The sequence below is a fragment of the Helianthus annuus genome, chromosome 12 (assembly GCF_002127325.2).
Source record: "Helianthus annuus cultivar XRQ/B chromosome 12, HanXRQr2.0-SUNRISE, whole genome shotgun sequence".
NCBI classification, from domain to species: domain Eukaryota; kingdom Viridiplantae; phylum Streptophyta; class Magnoliopsida; order Asterales; family Asteraceae; genus Helianthus; species Helianthus annuus.
The window spans coordinates 9083722-9104748 of record NC_035444.2 but is presented as its reverse complement, the minus strand read 5'-3'; the positions used below and the strand labels follow the sequence as shown (position 1 = coordinate 9104748).

The 21027-nt window shown below is 37.7% G+C and overlaps 2 protein-coding genes and 1 pseudogene across 2 annotated transcripts; 1 reads left to right on the top strand and 2 right to left on the bottom strand.

Moving 5' to 3' along the window:
• Positions 1-3911: 3911 nt before the first annotated feature.
• Positions 3912-8144, bottom strand: LOC110894015 (lipoyl synthase, chloroplastic). Its single transcript, XM_022141176.2, has 7 exons — positions 7583-8144; positions 6672-6835; positions 6466-6556; positions 6221-6378; positions 4418-4589; positions 4197-4307; positions 3912-4067 (listed from the first exon to the last, which is right to left on the bottom strand). Exons 1-7 carry the CDS (start codon positions 7979-7981, stop codon positions 3990-3992), a joined length of 1173 nt encoding a protein of 390 aa, XP_021996868.1. The 5' UTR covers positions 7982-8144; the 3' UTR covers positions 3912-3989.
• A 3225-nt stretch (positions 8145-11369) lies between these two features.
• Positions 11370-15803, top strand: LOC110894014 (putative disease resistance RPP13-like protein 1). Its single transcript, XM_035980758.1, has 3 exons — positions 11370-13320; positions 13899-13972; positions 15221-15803. Exons 1-3 carry the CDS (start codon positions 12269-12271, stop codon positions 15223-15225), a joined length of 1131 nt encoding a protein of 376 aa, XP_035836651.1. The 5' UTR covers positions 11370-12268; the 3' UTR covers positions 15226-15803.
• Positions 15804-15864: 61 nt separating this feature from the next.
• Positions 15865-19930, bottom strand: LOC110894013 (annotated as a pseudogene).
• Between the last annotated feature and the right edge of the window lie 1097 nt (positions 19931-21027).

Here is a 21027-nt window from a genome sequence, read left to right as displayed (position 1 = left end):
GACAATATAGGTGATGGGTTGAAATTTAAGATAAATGGTGAATGAACTATCGTTGAACCTTCTTAATTTCTTATCATCTTCGTAATTTAGCAATAAGTAGCGTATTTTCTTCTTAATTTATCTTTTTCTGGTCTCATCGCTATTGTGTGCTTAACAGCCTAAACTTGTATGTAAAGAGGGCTGAAGCCTAAAATTTTTTGCATTAAATGTTTCATTTGTAAATGGGCTTAAATGGTGTGGTTTGTTACCTGACCTATGCAGTTAATATCGGTGAGATATCGGTGATATATCGGTTATATCGGTCATATCGGTCCCTTAATAAAATATCGGTGTCAAATATCGGTCAAAATATCGGTACCGATATTATCGGCGATATTGACCGATATAACCAATATATCACCGATATTTGACCGATATAACCGATATATCACCGATATTTGACCGATATAACCGATATATCACTGATATATCACTGAATTATTGGTGTTAAATTGCTATATATAAAAATTCTGCATTATATTAAAATTACCGATATCCCACCGATATCTCACCGAGATAACCTATATTTCAAATATCGGTCCTTTACCGATATCCGATATTTTACCGTATTAACTGCATAGTACCTGACTGAGTAAAAACTACTCGAGCCTCTTGTGACTTCAACATGCGAAGACCAGTTTTAGGTCCATCCCTGGCATCCACATAACTAAGGGGAGGGGGTGGTCACTAGTGACCATTTTTCCATCACTCACAATATCCAATCATGTTCCGCCATGTCAGCAACCATTTTTCCATCACTTAGGGTATACGGGGTGTAAGCGGGGAATGCAATCGGTGACCCCATTCACCTAAAGGGAACACCGCCGCCATCCCTTAGGTGAGTGGGTGAGAGGAGTGAAATGGGTGGGGGTTCACCGAAGAGAGGGGGTGGAGAGAGAGAGGAGAGAGGGAGCTGCCATCCAATCAATGATTTTCTTCTTTTTTTTTTTTAAAAAAAAAAACCAATTCACCTAAGAGGGGAGTGGCGCCATCAAATTGGGGTGTTAGGGGAGTTTAAGAGGGGAGTTGACGTGGCACACGGGGATTGGTTTGGCGTAAGAGAGGGGACTCACCTATTAGGTGAGCACCCCCTTCACCCTCATAACCTTTTTTAGTGGGGGTGGTCATCACTCACCACCACACCCAACAATTTACCCCCAACCAACAATTACACTCACAATTAAACACCATCACGCGTTAAAAAAATAACGAAAATTGCTTTCCGTGATAAAATAACGCGTTATACTTTGTTGTGGGGGTGGGAAAAATAAAATATCACGCGTTATACTTTGCCATCACTCGTTATACATGCTTCCGCCCCGTGTACCCTAATAGAGACTGCACTCTTATAGTGATCGTCCAGCATCACCAGAAGCCACAAGTACCTCTCTAAACCATTTATTGGCTTCAGCTCGCGACATCAACTGTTTAAGTGCTCAACAACATATTTTAATAGATTTCAAAGTTACCTACATTCTAAGTTTCAACTGCAAATAACTTCACATACAAAATCAAACACACATTCATTCATACATTTACCTAACATTTCAAATCTCAAATTCCTAAAGCAAACTCTACAACAAATCTGACAACAAAAAACACCCGAACACAGGAGTGAAACTCTCTTATTAATTAGAAGAAACCAATGATGCAAGACACAAAGAAAGCTAATAGTCTAAAACTATTAAAAAAATTCAACCAAATTTCATAAAAACGGAAGTCAAATGTATAAGAGGAAAGGGAAGACAAGCGGTTAACTAACTTACTTCTGAGAATGTCGATTTCTCCGGATTAGCGGTCGAACCTGCTGAGGTCGCTGGAAGCTTTGCAGGAAAACCGATTAAATCGATTTGCTTCTTGTCGCCGATGCAACTGAAATCTCGCCGGCCACCAACACCGCCAAGAAAGGCCGCATTCACATCAGACAACCTTCGCTGAAGAACGACCCGATGAAACCAAGAAAAGAATAGCGGTGGAGAGATTGAAGACGGCACGTATAAGGGTGTAAGGGGCACTAGCGGGGAGGGGGATCGATGAACCCCTTCCCCGATCGGGAACACCGCCGCCATCACCGTGGGGACCCAAATCGGGGAGGGGAATCGGGGTTGGTTCACCGCGTTGAATTGCACATGGATCGAGGAACGGTCTTATTTTCCAACGGTCAAATTTAAAAAAAAAATCAATTTAAACTAATATAAATAACCAACTTCACTAATTTTTTACCACACCCACCACTCTCAAACTTTTATACCCGTTGACGTGGACCCTTCCATACCCGATATGAACGAAGACCCCTCGCCACAAAGAACACAACGGCGAGACAAGCGTCAAGCGACATCGTCCGAGGGCTCGGCCGAGTTGGCGGCACAATTCAAAGAGTACACCGCCATGAAAGAAGCGAAGCACACGATTGAATTGGAGGCGATTGAATTGAGGAAGAAAAGAGAGTCGGAGGCTCGCGAGCTCATATCGGAACAACGCGAGATGATAAGAAACTACAATTACGATCGAGATATGAAAACATTCCTCAAGCCGCACGACGATGCTCCGCCGGAAATGTTGTCGTTCATCATCGCCCGAAAGCGCGACATCGCTAACAAGTACGGGTGGCCGTGCAATTTCTAAAATTTTTATTTTCTAGTTTGAATGTAATTTTTAGTTTCTAGTTTGAATGTAATTTTTATTTTCTAGTTGAATGTAATTTTTATTTTCTAGTTTGAATGTAATTTTTATTTTCTACTTTGAAATGTCTTTTGTTAAATTTTATTTAATTTTTATTAATATTTTTTTAATTTATAAACATGCATAATTTTACAACAAATAAAAAACAAAAAAAAAATAAAAAAGCAAGTCCCCTAAGAGAGGAGTGCCGCCATCAAATTGAGGTGTGAGAGAGTTTAAGAGGGGAGTTGACGTGGCATAACCTGATTGGGTGTGCGTAAGAGAGAGGACTCCCCTAAGAGGGGAGTGCCCCTCTCACCCTAACCCTAAATCCTCAATTAGCGTGCGAGGGCAGTTTTGTGTTTTTGTATGTCACCCACTTTTGTTTTAATTTGAGGGTTGTCGGTGGCGTAGCCACCGACTTTGTGTTTTAAGAGTTTATATAATATTTAGTCATTATTTAAGGGGTTGTTTGGTAGCCTCTTAATGACCATTCAGATGCTACCTCTTAATGGTTTAAAACCTCTGAATGAATAAGAGGTAACCTCAAGTCATTGTTAAGAGGTAACCTCTGAATGGTAAATCATCACATGTCACATTCTTCTACCTTCTCATTGGTAAAATTCTTAATGGTTCCATTAAGAGGTAGCCTCTTAATGACCATTCAGAGGCTACCAAACAGCCCCTAATTGTTATATCTATATATGTATGACTATAGTTTCATATAACCTAAAAGTATTTTTGATTATACATGTAATATTATTTATATTATTATATAAATATATGTTTATGGATTAGGTTCAAGAGTGAACACTAGTGTAGCCTGCGAACTGAGTGAACTAATCCTGACCATACACGTGTGTAGATCAATGGCCAGGATTTGATGTTGAAATACACTAGTGTATTTTATGATTTGATGATGAGATCCTGGCCATACACGTGTGTAGATCAATGGCCAGAATTTGTTCACTCAGTTCGTAAATACACTAGTGTTCACTCTAGAAACCCCACCCATATGTTTATTATGTTAAGTATAACTGTATATTTTCAGTATATAAAGCTCGGGCTTAAACGAGCTTAATTTTTAGAAGCAACCTCGTTTCAGTTCGGTTTGATTCGAGCTTTTAACGAGTTGATCTCAAACAATCCACAAGCGGGTTCGGCTCGTTTAAACTCATACAAATGATTACTGGACAACTAGGGACTAAATACCGTGCAATAAACTTGGTTTATATTAAATTTCAAAAATATTGAACAAAAATGAATATATAAATAAAAATGTGAGTCAATCATTTTGATGTGTTTTTGGTCCTCTCTTTCACCATGGTTTGAACAAAGAGCTCCCCCGCCCTATACGATGATCGTACCTGCGATATTTCACGTTCATAATCAGTCGAGCTCAATCGCTATAACACGTTTAAACTTAATTCTTTCAAGATATTATAAATCATTATTTATAATAAAACAAAATGTAGATATATAAATCATAAGAGTACCAAAGGTCCACTTGCTACATAGCGAAAACCGATGGACTCTCCATACTCTTTCCAGTAGGAGAATTTCTCAGGCGTCACATATTCTTTCACGGTTAGATGCAACGGAGTTGGCTGCAAGCGTTTAAGTTAAGATTAGCGTCAAATGACCCGTTTATAACCTTACACGCGCTTCATTACTATTCTAACAATGAGAACACGAAAAAGAGAAGAAAAGAAGTTGCCTGTAAATACTGCCCGAGAGTCAAAATATCGACGTCAATGGCGCGCAAATCATTCATGGCTTCCTTCAACTCGTCATCGGTTTCACCAAGTCCCAACATTATGGAAGTTTTGGTAATCATTCCCTCTTTGCTAGCCTTTGCATGTTTCAAGACTGATAAACTCTGCTCATATCTACACCCAACCACAAACGTCTTATCTTAGCTAATATCGAGTCGAGATCAGTTCGCTAAAAGCTTGAATAGAGCCGAGATTAAAGGCGTTCGAGCCTAAGTTGGAGCACATTTGATAAAAGAGTTTGACCAAGCTAGCAAGCCCAAACGAGCTTATTATTTATAAAATTATAAATTTTTACTTTCATATAAGTAAGAAATATTATTTTTATAAATATTATTACATATATAACTGTGATAAAGATAACTAAATAATATATTAAAATAAGGCAAATTGGATTTTAATAATCCCACCTTACCTCAGTTGGCCAATAATAATCCCAGCTTAGAATATCCTTGCCACCGGTCCCAACTTTCTAACTATTTTTTTTTCAAAGGACCCCCTAAAAAAGGGGGAATTGGCCTGTAATAATCCCAACTAGAGGTCATTGGCCATTGACAGTCCCACCTTCACCTTTCACCTATTTTTCCTACACCTATCCCCCGTTAAAAAAAACTTAACGAAATTATGTTTTTTTCCAAATTACAAACAGTTTCTTTACGGCTTTTGATCAGAACGACAATACGAGTCCATTGATATAAAACTTACCTCGAAACAGTGCTCCGTTAAAAAAACCTAACCCATTGATATAAAACTTACCTCGAAACGGTGCTCCAAACGATGGAAACGATGCTTCAATCCGGGTGTTTAAATTTCCAATTAACAAAAATCAAGTCATTTGGAGCACCATTTCGAGGTAAGTTTTACATCAATGGACTTGTATCGTCGTTCTGATCAAAAGCCTTAAAAATCTGTTTGTAATTTGGAAAAAAGCTTAACTCCGTTAAGTTTTTTTTTTAACGGGGGACCGGTGTAGGAAAAATATATGAAAGGTGGGACTAGTGGGGGGAATATTCAAAGATGGGACTGTCAATGGCCAATGACCTCTAGTTAGGATTATTACATGCCAATTCCCCTAAAAAACACTTAACCCAGATAGATTTTTGCTGACATGGATAGTTTTTGCTGATGTGGACATAAAAAAATTGTTTTTTGCTGACGTGGATGATGACATCAGCAAAAACTAACTGGGTTAGGTTTTTTTAACGGAGGACCATTGAAAAAAATAGTTAGAAAGTTGGGCCAGTGGCAAGGATATTTGATATTTCTCAGTTGGGATTGTTATTGGCCAACTGAGGAAAGGTTGGATTAGTAAAATCCAATTTGCCTAAAAATAATTACATATGTATATAAACATAATAATTAAATACCTTAATAATAATAATAATAATAAACGAGCCGAGCTCGAGCGTAGGTAAGCTCAAGCTCGGCTCCACTCGTTTACCCCTCCATTAATATCTACAGTATATATTATGCTTGGAAAACGGTCGGGTTAGTTTGTTAATGCGTCAAAACATGTTCGGGTCAAACTGGGTACAGGTCAACCAGTCCGTTTTTAACAAGTATCAATTGGGTTCAGGTCAAAACGGGTTTGGGTTTTGAGAAAAAAAGTATCAAAACCATTTAGCCCTTTTTCATTATAAAAAAAAAAAAAAAAAAAAAAAAAAAAAAAAAAACAGGTCATGATTACGGCTATTGTTTATATAATATGAATCATATTCTCATATTACTTATAAATTAAAATTACTCACCCAGCTCGTGGATCTCTCACAATTCTTTGGAGCCGTTTAACCGTCTCAATGTTATGAGCAAAAACGTCTAATCCCGAGTTGGTCAACAACGATACAGCGTCTAAATCGCCTCTAAAATCAGAAGTCAAACACTCAACCATAATCTCAGGCTTCTTATTCTGCTCAGACAAATCAAAATTCATATATAATAAATATATATTAATAAAGAAAATTACATAACCTAAATCGACCCGTTCATAGTGTACCTTCATTGCTCTAACAGTCTCTGCGAAATGACCACTCCCACCGTCTGGAAGATCATCGCGATCCACACTTGTTAGAACAATATAATCCACACTGAAAGAACCATAATCCGACGTGCATTTAGTAAGAATGATGATAATGATGATCAAATACATGAAGTTATATGTAGATATATAATTATATATATATAAAAGGTTATAGAAGATACCCCCAACTAACAACGGCTTCGGCTGTGTTCTGCGGCTCCATAGGATCAGGTGGTGCGGGATTCTTGCTGGTTTTCACAGCGCAAAATCTGCAGCCCCTCGTGCAAGTGTCACCGAGAACCATGATGGTAGCAGTTGCGATACCGTCGCCACCTCCATTCCAACACTGCAACATACATGAAACTCACATTCGGCCTTGGTATAAAAAAGCGGGAAGCGCACAAAAGCGATGCGGTCTAAAACCGATTTTGTAAAAGCGAAGCGCAAAAGCGGTGAGCTTTTCGTACACAAAGCGCAAAGTGATTCTATAATTTATTTTATATATCCCATAAGTGTTTAGCATCCAATACCTATGATTTAGCTATAATTAAGCTTTATATATGTTCTAAAATGAAAAAAAAAACATAAATGTACAGCCTAAAAAGCCTGTCGTACAACACTCAGCCGCACAGAAACACACCATGTACATAAGGCGCGCGCCTCACCTGCGCCTCAGGTCAATTTTTAGGCTAAAAAGCTCGCCTCACCTGCGCCTTTTGTACATCGTGCGCCTTGTGTCACTTAAGGCGATTTGTTTGGCGCCTTGGGTCGCCTCGCGCCTAGGCGCGCTTAAGTCGCGCTTTTTTAAACCAAGCATTCGGCTTGATTGTTTGAAGCAGGATTCATACATACAATCTTATCAACAAATTATTTTATAAGAGTACTTTTGTATGTACAACATCCCCTATCATACGGGTCGTCTGGTGATATACTGGCCGTATAACATTTGCATATCGCTGCCCTGTTCACATCTGTCAGATTCTCCAATTACAATACAGGCCGTATAAACCTTGTTTTATTTGTATACGGACACTTCTAACCTTTTATAAACAACAATAAAAAGCTAAAAAAGAAAAGGTTAAGTCATTCATACCTCGCCAATATTAGGGCATTGAGCTTCTTCACAAACAGTATTAAGTTTCAAACGAGACAAGGAATCTTTAACCTCCTGATACTTGTCTCCTTGTGGGGCTTTTTGGCGGAGCCAACCCGGTTTCTTAACGGTCGGATCCCTGCCGGTAAAGGGGCCCATACCACCCGGGTACGGGGGCGAGTTCAATGAAGACGACATTAGAGATGAAGGGTCGTCGTTATTTGTTGTTGTTGTTGTTGATGATGATGATGATGATGATGATGATGATGATGATGATGATGATGAAACATTGCATTTGATGGAGAATGAAGGTGGGGTGCAGAGAGTTCGGTTGTTATGGGAAGTATTGGTGGGGAATGAGGAGATTGGTAATTTCAGTTGCTGAATCATCATCATCATTTGATTTGATTTGGGGGAAATGCAGAGATCTGAGGGAGGGAGGGAGGGGGTGAAGAAGAAGAAGAATTGGATTGATTTGTTGGGAAAGTGTTGTGGAAACTGAAATGAAACAAGGAGTTCGATGAAAACGAGAAAACAGGCAGGCAGGCTAGCTAGCTGTTTGGTAGATGAAGAAAAATGGGGGCTGGCTGGCTGTGTAGTATTTTTTAGCAAAAATTACGAAAATCACTCTCATAGAAGGAATATCACCGAAACACAACATCCAAAACCTAAGAGTAAAAACTTCAAACACACTATTTTAGAACACAGTCAACATAAAACACATTAATATTAGGGCAAATTGGATTTAAATAATCCCAACTTACTGTTATTGGCCAATAATAATCCCAACTCATTTAATCACCAATAATAATCCGAACTATTCACTTTTGTTTGTAAAATACTCCCAGTTAAAAAAACACTAACTAGGTTAAAAAATTGCTGACGTGGCAGGTGATGTGGCATGCCACGTCAGCAAATTTGTTGACGTGGCATTTTTTAATGACGTGGCAGCTGACATGGCTGTCTACGTGGCATTTTTGATGACGTGGCAACTGATGTGGCAGGTGATGTGGCATGCCACATCAGCAATTTTTTAACCTAGTTAGTGTTTGTTTTAACTGGGAGTATTTTACAAACAAAAGTGAATAGTTCGGATTATTATTGGTGATTAAATGAATTGGGATTATTATTGGCCAATAACAGTGAGTTGGGATTATTTAAATCCAATTTGCCTAATATTAGTCATTCGATAAGCAAAACTTTATCATCCAAAACACAACACAAAACCCACAAATATAGCGCTTTAGTAATCTACACTTTATTATTTGTGGGTTTTGAGTGTGTTTTATGTTGGTATTATCACGTTTTATGACTTTTTACACTTTGTAAGAAAAATGGACTTTTTAGCCAACTCCCACCCTTTTATTTATATATTTGTAATTATATCTTTTATATATAATATGGGAATATTTGATTTTAATAATCTCAACTATTCACGTTGGCCGCCAACGGTCCCAACTTGAAAAATAACCACTGTCAATCCCAACTTTTGACATATTGGCCACCATTGGACCCTAACTAACAGAACCCTAACGCAGTTAGTATCCGGTCTTTGGAAAACCGTTTTTGGCCAGAAAAAGGTTTTTAAAGGTCCGATCTAAGGATACAAAGAGGTTTGGGACGAAAATGTTGAGTTTTCCGGCCAAATATGAGCTTTCCGACGATTAGACACTAACGACGTTAGGGTTCTGTTAGTCGGGGTTCATTGGTAGCCAATATGTCAATAGTTGGGACTGTCAGTGGTTATTTTTTAAGTTGGGACTGTTGGTGGCCAACAATGAATAGTTGGGATTATTAAAATCCAATACCCCACCCCTCGCGTCGTCTTCCCCGTCTGCCTCTGGACGATTAGGACGGTCATGTGAGGACAAAAAAATTTGACCGTTGGGGCCTTTGAACCGTTGGAAAAAAAATAATTTAACTTACCTTTTAAAAAACTAACGGTAATTTTTCAAAAAAAAACCCAAAACAACATCAATTTTTTTTTTAAATACAACCCAAATACCCCATTTTTTACCCACTTCAACCACATCTCTCTCTCTCAAATTTTATAAAGTCTTCTACTTTTTTATAAACATTCTTCTACTTTTTACAATGGATCCATACAACCCGAACAACCCAAATCCAAACCCGAACGTTTTTTCGATGCCCGCGTACTATCCTACAATGTAACCGAACGCTTTCTCACAATTTTCCGTCATCGCATTTGCGGGTTTTCAACAATCTCCGAACGCTTTTTTGAATATGCAACGAATGCAATCGTTATAAAACTTGATGATGCGAAACCCGTTCAACATGAAACCCGTTCAATCTTCTCAACCACAAAAACCCGTTCAATCTTCTCAACCACTACACCCCATTGAAGACGACATTGAGGTCGTTCCAGAGACGCAACCGCAATTTTCTAAACGTAAAAAAGGAAACAAGTGGCGGTTGACCAAAATCAACCTTCGAAACCGAATCCAAAACCGTGGACGAGGATCGAGGAGGAGGCCTTAGCGAAGGCGTATATTAGCACATCCACACCCCCCGTTGTCGGTATGTAAAGTTAAATTTTAAGTTTTTTTTAATATATACTTTTTAAAAGAAATTTTAGTTTTTTTTAATATATACTTTTGTTAAATATAGGTAACAACCAAACCGACGAGGGGTTTTGGAAAGCGACATTATCAAAGTTCCTTGCGATAATGGAACAAGGAAATTATCGCAACGTCGACTCGATATCTTCGAAGTGGCGAAAGATGAATCGGATCGTGAACCAATTTGCCGCGATATATAGTAATTTATATACAAGTCATCGCCGTAGTGGGATGAGCGACGAGGATGTTTCAAAGCGGCGATGGATAAATACCAATCGTCGCATAAATCCGCTTTCCCACACATTCGGGCTTGGGAAGTTTTACGAACGTCCAACAAGTGGGCGCCGGTTCCAAATGAGGTTGAAATGGCTAAACGACAAAAAATCTCGGAGACCGGTAGTTTTAGTGTCGGGGGCTCGGACGCAAGATGTCAAACTAATATAAACGACGAGCCCGAATTTGACGAAGTAGAGTACGCCGTACGAGAGGAGGAATGTCCCCCGGGCCGGACAAATCAAAAAAGGAGGCGGCGACAAAAAAACAAGCCACAAAGGTGGCGATTCGAAGATGGAGGCGTTTATGGCCCAATTCAAAGCGTACACGGAGGCACGGCCCAAAAGGCAAAGGCAAAGACGAAGGAACGAGTGGCGGAAGAAAAGGTTCGGGTGAACAAAGAAAAAAACGAACTAAAAGAATGGGACATAATAACGACCGATGTTGAAAATTATTCGAAAGAAAAACAGGCTACTTTAAAAAAGATGCAAGAAAGAATCATGAAAAAAGTATGAAAGTTGTTAGGATTTTTATTTTTTTTAAGTTATGTATGTTTTTTTTTAACTTATGTAATGTTTGGTTTTATAACATTAATGAATTTATATTTATATCTTATTTAATAAATGTTAAAAAAGTAGATGAAGTTAAAAAAAATAAATAAATAAAGTTGGTAGGATAGACTCATCCTCCATTTCCAGTATTTATACCTTGAAGAGGCATCCTCCAAGAACTATAACGTGGCACTTACGTGACGGATCATCCTCCAAAGATGACCCACTATCATACTGCATATCCTTATATATTTACCGATTGTAGTACCGTTGGCAAGTAATTGTGACAAGAGGGATGACTTTTTAATGGTTGACCCCAGGTCAACTCCTTTTCCAATTGGCCAATTGATTGACCACAGGAACTTGATGATAATAGATTATAACAAATGACTGAAACAACTCCACAAATTACAACAATCTTATCAAAATCAATGTCTGAAATCGTGTTTTCTGCCTTCCTCTCTGTGATCTTTGAGAAGCTGGCCTCTGCAGCTTTAGAGAAACTTGCTCCATACAATGATATTAATTCTGAGGTGAAGTAATTGCAGCGGTCATTATACCAGATCCAAGATGTGCTTGCTGATGCTTCTCAGAAAGAGATAACCATTCGGTCTGTGAAACGGTGGCTGAATGATCTCCAACATTTGGCTTACGACATAGAGGACATATTGGCCGACATAGCAACCGAAGCTACGCATCGTGAGTTCACCGACAAATCAGAAGCCCACACCAGCAAGGTAAGAAAGTTCTTCTCAAATCCTTTTTCAAAGCATTCATTATGGACCAGGATGATGAAGGAGAAGATAAATGATATTACTACCAAGTTACAAGATCTATGCCTACATGTTATTTGCTCATAATATATCTGACTACTGCTACGCTATATACTTATCTCTCTTTTGTCTATTTAGCTGTTGGTTGTTTTGGAGCCGGGGGTCTCTCAGGAAGCAGCCTCTCTATTATGAGGATAGAGGCAAGGTTTGCCTACATCCCACCTCCCCCAGACCCTACCAATAGTTCAGCTATTTGTGGGATTTACTGGGTATGGTTGTTGTTGTTGTTGTTGTATTACCAAGTTACAAGATCTAATAGAGGATAAAGCTACTCTTGGTTTAGTTGTGAAAGAGGAAACTAAGTCGAAAAATATAAATAGAATATTACAAACCTCTATAGTCCATGCATCTAGTATTGTTGGACGACAAGCTGAGAAAGAGACCTTGGTCCACCAATTACTACTAGATGAACCATGTGATCAAAACTTTAGCATTGTTCCCATAGTTGGTATGGGCGGGGTGGGCAAAACTACTCTAGCTAGACTTTTGTACGATGAAAAGCAAGTCAAGGATCACTTCCAACTCAAGGCGTGGGTTTGTGTTTCAGATGAGTTTGATAGCTATGGTATAAGCAAAGTTATCTTTCAATCTGTGGCAGGAGTAAACAAGGAATTTGCAGATTTGAATCTGCTTCAAGTAGATCTTAAAAATCACCTAAGGGAGAAAAGGTTTCTTTTGGTATTAGATGATGTGTGGAGTGAAAGCTATGACGATTGGGAAACATTAGTAGGCCCGTTTCATGCATGTGCTCCGGGGAGTAAAATTATCATGACAACACGGAAGCATCAGTTGCTCAAAAAGTTGGGTTACAATCATCTAATCCAGCAATTGGAGAGCCTGTCAAATGAGGATGCTTTATCTTTAGTTGCAATACATGCATTAGGTGTAAATAACTTTGATTCACATTTATCACTCAAAAAACATGGTGAAGGTATCGTGAAAAAATGTGATGGTTTGCCGTTGGCTTTGGTTGCACTTGGGAGATTATTAAGGACAAAACACGATGAAGAAGAATATTGGGAAGAAGTTCTAAATAGTGAGATATGGAGGTTACAGGATGTAGGTGGAATTCTTCCGGATCTTATTCTAAGCTACAATGACCTTTCTGCCCGTCTAAAGCAGTTGTTTGCTTATTGCTCCTTGTTCCCCAAGGACTTCTTGTTTAACAAGGAGGAACTAGTTCAATTATGGATGGCAGAAGGGTTTTTGCCCCAGTTAACTCCAAGCGATTCTAAAGAAGAACGTTTTGGTCAAAAATGCTTTGACGAGTTGTTGTCAAGGTCATTTTTTCAACCTGCTCTTAATAATAAATCATTGTTTGTAATGCATGACCTCATGAATGACTTGGCAACGTCTGTTGGCGGCGAGTTCTTTTTAAGATTAAGAAATGAGATGGACAAGTATATAAGGAAGAAAACACTTGAAAAGTATCACCACATGTCATTTGTTCGAGAGGAATATGTAGCTTACAAGCAGTTTGAAGTACTCAAAGGAGCTAAAAGGTTGAGAACTTTCTTAACAACCCCTACTAGGGTGGTAGAAAGTTGGCAAAGCTTCTACTTATCCAATAAGATTCTAGTTGAATTGCTTCCTGAGTTACCATCGTTAAGGTTCTGCGTTTGACTGATTTTGGTATAAGTGAGGTGCCAGAGTCTATTGGTACTTTGAGGCACTTGAGGTATCTTAATCTATCTCGAACTGCAATCAGACATCTACCGGAAAACGTTTGTAATCTCTACAATTTACAAACATTGATTGTAGCTGGTTGTTGTAGTTTAGCTAAGTTGCCAAACAACTTCTTAAAGCTTAAAAACCTACGGCATCTTGATATTAGTGACACTCCCCGTTTGGATCAGATGCCCTTAGGGATTGATGAGTTGAAAAGCCTACAAACTCTCTCCAAGATCATTATCGGAGGTGAAAGCGGATTTGAAATAAACAAACTTACGCCTTTTTCAATGACTTACCCCTCATATCAGATATCCCTTGTATCTAATGATTTACGCCTTTACTCGTATGACAATGCCAATTAACATTTTGTTTTGTGTAAGAACTAACACTTGTATCTAAATTGAAACAGTTCTTCCTTCGAACCGACTTGTCCAAACAAGCATTCTATTGAAACTAACAATCCGAACCAAACCAAACTAACAGGTATATATGCTTTTCAATGTTGACTGTTCTTTATTTCTGGTCACCAGTCTGTCCTTGGATCTAGCTAAGGAATAATTGTAGTAAAATGAATAAAAATGTTTCTAATGAAAGACCTGTTTGGTCTAGATAAACTCATTACCAAAAATAATGGATACAAAAGTCGCTAGGCGCTCCCTAGTCGGTCGATCGGGGAGTTGAGAGTACTCGGCCTAGGCGGAGAGTACTCGGTGAGTACTCGGACATGTTAAATTATAAAGAAATTAGTTTTTGGAAATTAATATATGTCAAATAACATAAATTTACTAATATCTATAACAAAATACGTGAAAATGATATTCATTCTTTAATACGATAGGCATAGAAATTATGTTTTATTATTTTTTTAAGTCAAACTCGGCCAGAGTTGACCTACTAGATACGATTTTGGCCGAGGTTGACCGTGTTTGACCGATTCCGAGTAATTAGGCGGAGTAAAAGAAAGTCGCTTCGGCAGCCTACCTTGTAGCGACTACTCGGGGAGTACTCGGCCTTGGAAACCTTGTTTTACAACCATGCCAAAAAGTATTAACTCTGCAATACAAAAAAGGCTTGTGCTATATCAAATAAGAGAGACTAAATTATTTCAATAATAATAATCTAATCTTTTGAGTGAAATGATTCAAGAGGCTTTATGCATTAAAATGTCTATTGGATTTTAATAATTCCAACTATTCGTCGTTGGCTGCCAACAGTCCCAACTTCAAAAATAACCTCTAGCAGTCTCAACTATTAACATATTGCCTTTCAATGGACCCTGACTAAAAGAACCTCCGGTCGCCGGAAAAACGTTTTTGGCTGGAAAACTCAACTTTTTCGTCGAAACCCTCTTTGTAACCTTAGATCGGACCTTTAGGAACCTTTTTCTGGCCAAAAACGGTTTTCCGACGACCGGAGACTAACGGCGTTAGGGTTCTGTTAGTCAGGGTCCATTGGAGGCTAGTATGTTAATAGTTGGGACTGCCAGTGGTGGTTATTTTTAAAGTTGGGAGTGTTGGCGGCCAACGGAGAATAGTTGAGATCATTAATATCCAATATTCCTAAAATGTCACATTAGGTTCCTTTTTGACTTGTTCAACCCATTTGACACGTTTTCTTTTAAGCTATTTTCTTAAAACAATACCGGTCCTGGTTATAAGTGTTTTTTTTTTTTTTTTTTTTTTTTTTTTGTTATAGGTGACTTTGCAGTAAGACAATTTTTCTCATATGCAGGGTGATTTTGATGCACCTGCAGCAGTCATAGAGGTCACAGAGGCTGAGATAATCAACGTATAAGACTGTCGAGTTCATCTAGAGATGAATACTAACAAAATGTAGATTTATAAGTCAAGGAGCGAAAAGAAAGGAAGTCGAAAGGAAAGTTTAAATTAACTATCGTATTCCCGAGTTCGAAGGAAACGAAACGAAAAGATTTTATGTGTTAAAACATCTTTCCTTTCAAATCTCTCCAATTTGGAGTGATTCAATATGAAGGAAATAAACATAATTTTTCTTTCATTTCTCTCAGTTTTCTTCCTTAAAAAACCTCTAGAACACGATTTTTTTCTGACATCATTCCAAATCACTTCTTTTCCTTTGTTAGATGAAACTCTGGAGATAATATCTAGTCCTATGTTGATTTGTTTTTAGCGTTTTACACTTTCCACTAGAAATTTGTAAATATTGTTGGGGAATTTTGTAAACACAGATGATCTGAGAGGCATGTAATCACTTTCAGATCAAATTATTTCGTTGGTTCTCCCGAATAATTCAATCGGATACAGCTCGGAATTTCAAGAACAAGAACTAGTATGTGTGTGTCTGAGAATTCGTAATGAACCAGAAGAATCCAAGCTCCGTACACAAGCACACGGTTGAACCCATAATTCTAAACTTATCTGTTTAATCCATAATATATAATCAAAGTGTATTGTCAACAAACAGAATCATCAAGCAAATCGAACCCCAAAGGCATGCCCTCTCGACACACACGATGTCCCCCTCTCGACTAAAAGAACACATCAAATCCTCAATTTTTCCTCTTACAACAATAATGCCAAAACGATATGACCATTTTTCCTTTATATTACTATACACATTACAACATCAAAAACAGCCATTATTACTCATTTACTTGATCGCCTTCTTCTCGGTTGTTACCCCGACAACAACGTTGCTTACCTTAATCATAACAAGAGAAAACAATCTTTAGAAAAAGCGCGATTGGGATAAAAATGAGAAAAATACTAGCAACGAAGAGTAATATACCAATTTTCCACTCTCGTCAACAGACATGGGATTCTCAACGACTACGGTTTGGTTGTGAGAGGGAGGCATTGGCTGCAGAAAATATCAAATGTGGTTTAAAATGGTTATAATCTGTCATGCAAAATTGTTAATTGAGTAAACTTCAGTTTTGCTCCCTGTGGTTTGGTCACTTTAACGGTTTTGCCCCAAACCTTTAAATATAGCCATTTTACTCCCTGATGTTTTGGTTTTGTTGCCAGTTTGCTCCCTGCGGGGAGCAAAATGGAAACACAAACAATTTGGATGGAGTTAGAGGCGGGGAGCAAACTGGCAAAAAAACCGAAACATCAGGGAGCAAAATGGCTATTTTTAAAGGTTTGGAGCAAAACCGTTAAAGTGACCAAACCACAAGGAGCAAAACGGAAGTTTACTCTTGTTAATTTATAACTAAATCTATGCTGAACTAAAGAAAACGTTAGTTGACCAAACTGCATTGAACTTGACAACCATTGTAACTGTGTGTAACCAGTATCTTTAATGAACCGTAAAACCACATAGAACTTCAACTAAAATGTACTGAAGTCGGCATGTGTTGCAGATGTATGTATCTAGATTTTCATTATTTTTTAGAGTAAAGTAAACACACAGATGGTCCCGGTGGTTAACTAAAATTTTGGATTTTGTCCCTACCTTTTTTGAAGTAGACGAATGGTCCTATGGTTTGCACTTTGTAACGCATTTAGTCCCCAACTTTTGCCAAAAGTACATGAATGGTCCCTGTGGTATGCACTTTGTAACGCATTCAGTCGCTAAGTGAGTTACAAAAATGCAAAACACAGGGACCATCTGTGTACTTTTGGCAAAGTTGGGGATTAAATACATTTTTAACCTATACTCGGTTAATTTGGCATAAAATATGAGCAAAAACTCACAGTAGAACAGGGGGCATTGATCCTGATTTGACCCGTTAACAATACCCATCAAGAGCTCAGGTAATAGGTAACATGGTAAAATCTCTCTATTTTCACCGATAAAACAGAATGACAAAACTGGTCAGAATAGAAGTCAATGGCTAAAAACATGGTCAAAGTCAAACATGTGTTGTTTTCTCATTTTTAGCCTATACTCGGTTAATTTGGCATAAAAAGGGAAGAAACAGGAACTCACGGTAGAAACAGGGGGCATTAATCCTGATGTTGCGGTTCCATTTGGTCGCACCGGAACCGGAATTCTTCCATTGCTCATCTGCAATAAATTAAAAAAAGAAAGCCCCTATATCAATGCAAATGAAACTGTATAGTGTGTGTGTGTGTGTCTTGTATCATAGGTTTTGCGATTTTCCGAACAAGACGATAGATTGGTTATTGTACTCACATTAACATTTGTAATATACTGACATACTGCACATTTAACTGATGGAGCACCGTATGGATACATCAGCGTAGTTCTGCAATTTCCACAATTTACTTGAGCAAGCTGATTGGCAACTGTCAAACAAACATATATACAAAAGCATTAAACAAAATTCTATTAAAAATAAATATATATACATACACGTCATACCTGGTGCGAGATTCACAGTATGACAACAAGAGCATCTGACACTTGTAGCGCCACGTGTATACATTAGCAATGTGCGACAACCTCCACAAATCAGTTGATCCATTTCCATGCCTAGTGATACGATTATAAAAATAAACAATATTATACATGGTGATATAATCATAGAGATCATTCCATTTCAATGCAACGATCATGCCAGTTTTAAGTACCAAAACTTACAGAAAATAAGACCCCTCAAATCATGAAAATGAAATTTAGTTGTTTGGGCGACCTCAGACATACATAATCCCTTACATCAGACTATATATTACAGAGAACTAAACTTAAAAAAAAAAAAAAAAAAAAAAAAAAAAAAAAAAAAACACTAAGCCCCACAAATAGGACTCATAGTTGTTAATAGCGAATAGCGACAAGGGACCTATATGCTATATAGCGAATAGCGACAAATAGCGACCACTATTTTATAAATAGCGATACACTAGAAAAAGAATTTTGAAAATTTTATATGTATATTATATCAAAATACCTTGGTATATATGCTATTTTACATGTATATTTAACAAAAACCTATAAATCCAGCTATTTTATAGTTATATCTAATTGCTATTTACATAAAAAAAACTAATTGTCGCTGTTCACGCTATTGGTCGCTATGACCCAAATAGCGACACTTGGTCGCCTCGCTACATAGCGCGCTATAGTGGTCGCTATAGCCGCTATTGACAACTATGTTAAGACCGCAAAAGAAAATAATCATATAAGCAGTTTGGATAAGCAATCTCTAACATCCACAAAACAGAATCAATAAGCAGATTAGCAAACTTAATAAGCAATCCAATCCCAAACGACCCCTGATAACATTATCCTAAAACCTACCAATGTCTATTTTAATAAGCAATCCCAAAACACAAGAAGTCTACTACACCCCAAACGATGAATCAAGTTTTAACTAACTTACACATAATTATCCCCAAAAATGTTTTAGAATGTCCAAATTTTAGCTAACAAAGAAACAAATAGGGTTTCAAGTTTTCAATATGTTTAGATAAATGGTTTATTATTTATTGTTCTTTTAATATAATCAAACGAACACGAACGAACGTAACCGAACATATTACCGAACGTTCACGAACGTAGTGGAACGAACGAGACCTGTGTTCGTGTTCGTGCGCTAAGCTAATCGAACGAAATTTTTTGTTCGTGTTCGTTCGTTAAGCTAATCGAATGAACATAAACGAGCTCCCCGCCGAACGGTTCACGAACTGTTCGCTGAACGTTTGGTTCGTTTACAGCCCTACCAACAAGTAATTGTTACACATATAAATCTTATCATCATCAAAATCAAATAACACAAAAGAAACCTTACAGAAGAGATAAGATAAGAAAGAAGATGATGCCACTTTAAATCCTTAATAGTATAAATCTATATCTAGCTAATGAAAAAGAGTTTAAAAAAGTTAAGTTTTGCAACATAATTTTTATAACTTATCCATTAAAACCTGTGTTTAATCCGTGTTTCTTGTCAAACACGTTTCTTTTTTCTACATTCTTCACCTTCTAGTCTATCAAAAGCTATTCTACATGTCCTATATGTACAAACTTTGACTTCTTCAACAAGTAATTGCCCTAAATATCTAGAAATTGACTGAAATAATAAGTCAAAATTGAGGAAAATGATGATACCAGGAGGAGGAACAGAGGTAACAGCATTACACAATGCACAACACACATTAGAAGCTCCTCTTGGATACAACAATATGCTTCTGCATCCACTGCACACTATCTGACTCTGCATATTTATCTGCAAAATTCAAACAATTTTAACCTATTTTTACCCTAATTTTAACCTAATTTTCATGAACTTTGAAATTGAGATCAGAAAATTGAAATTAGGTTGTATTATGGATTGAATTTTGACCTGATTGTGATTGATGGATCGAATTGAGGGATTGTTGTTTGATTTGGTGGATAAAAATGGAAATTAGCTTGTGGAATTGATGGATCTTGATGTGATGAAGTGATTATTTTCCAGATTTGTGTGGGGATTTAATGGTCATTGAGATGAGATGAGATGAGATGAGAATCGGGTTCGATGAGGATGAAAAGAGGGATTTGTGAATGAGGGTAAAAGGGGTCTTTTATTGTGTTCTTCTTTGGATTGTGATTGCGATTGGGTGGATAATAATAATATTTTTGTTAATAAATTTTATTTTTTCTAATATTATTTCTAACAATGAAATAGATAACGAATTGGTGAAATAAGACTGTCCGGTTTGGACTTAGGTCGGAGGGTGTGGGACGTCACCCAGGCTAACTCAGCCTCTATAGCATCCCTAGGTGTTATACAATAGCATCCCTAGGTGTTATACAACCACACCAAGTAATTCCATAGGGGTGCTATAGAATGGGCTCCATGGTGATAATGAGCAGGAATCATGTGGAACGAGGATGAGTTATGGCATTTGACCGTTGAACGGTAACTTAAAAAAAAAACTAATTTCTTTTTTTTTATAAATTAACCTTATAAATACCCAATATTCCTTACATTTCTTATTACATTCCTTTCACTTTCTCTAAACTTTTTATACCATTCTCAACATTTTTTTAAACCATTCTCTACAATGTTTCCCAACAACCCAAACCCATGGGACCCGAACAATCCGTTGTGGCAAACTTTGCAAAACAACGAGCAAGAGGACCGGTATCGCCGAGACCCGCGTACGGGTGAGCTTGGATATTATCCACTGCCACCAAGCACCCCAACTTCTCCTCATCCCACCACTCCACCGATGCCCGGTTTTTTCGGGTATTATTCTCAACCCTCATTTTTTCCCTCAAACATACCTCAAAACATACCCCAAACCCAAAACATACCCGAAACCCAAAACACAACCGAAACCGAATCCGTTCCCGAAACCCAAGTCGAACCCTCTTCTAGAAAAAAGAAAAGTCATAAAAAGAAGGATGAGCCCGAAAAACGTGCAACTAAGAAGGTCGAATTTTGGTCGCCTAAGGAAGAGTTCGAGTTGGCAAAAGCATGGCTCGACGTATCGGAGGACGAGATTGTTGGTAAATTTTACATACTTTTATAAACATATAGTTCTGTAAATTTAATTCTTAATTCAAACATATTGTTTTGTAAATAATTTTTTTTTATAGGAAACGACCAAGACTTAAAAGTTTTTGGGGTCGTATACGTGAGAAGTTTTTCGCCGCAATGGGTCGGGGCG

What these genes read in the sequence shown, in the direction of transcription:
- LOC110894015 (XM_022141176.2), bottom strand. Translation starts at nt 7,981, where the DNA reads ATGATGATGATGATTCAGCAACTGAAATTACCAATCTCCTCATTCCCC. An exon ending in AATGCCCTAATATTGGCGAG is followed by an intron (nt 6,836 to 7,582) that starts GTATGAATGACT and finishes TGTATGTTGCAG; the next exon opens with TGTTGGAATGGAGGTGGCGA. An exon ending in CTCTCGGGCAGTATTTACAG is followed by an intron (nt 4,308 to 4,417) that starts GCAACTTCTTTT and finishes AAACGCTTGCAG; the next exon opens with CCAACTCCGTTGCATCTAAC.
- LOC110894014 (XM_035980758.1), top strand. Translation starts at nt 12,269, where the DNA reads ATGGGCGGGGTGGGCAAAACTACTCTAGCTAGACTTTTGTACGATGAA. An exon ending in GTACTCAAAGGAGCTAAAAG is followed by an intron (nt 13,321 to 13,898) that starts GTTGAGAACTTT and finishes AAATTGAAACAG; the next exon opens with TTCTTCCTTCGAACCGACTT.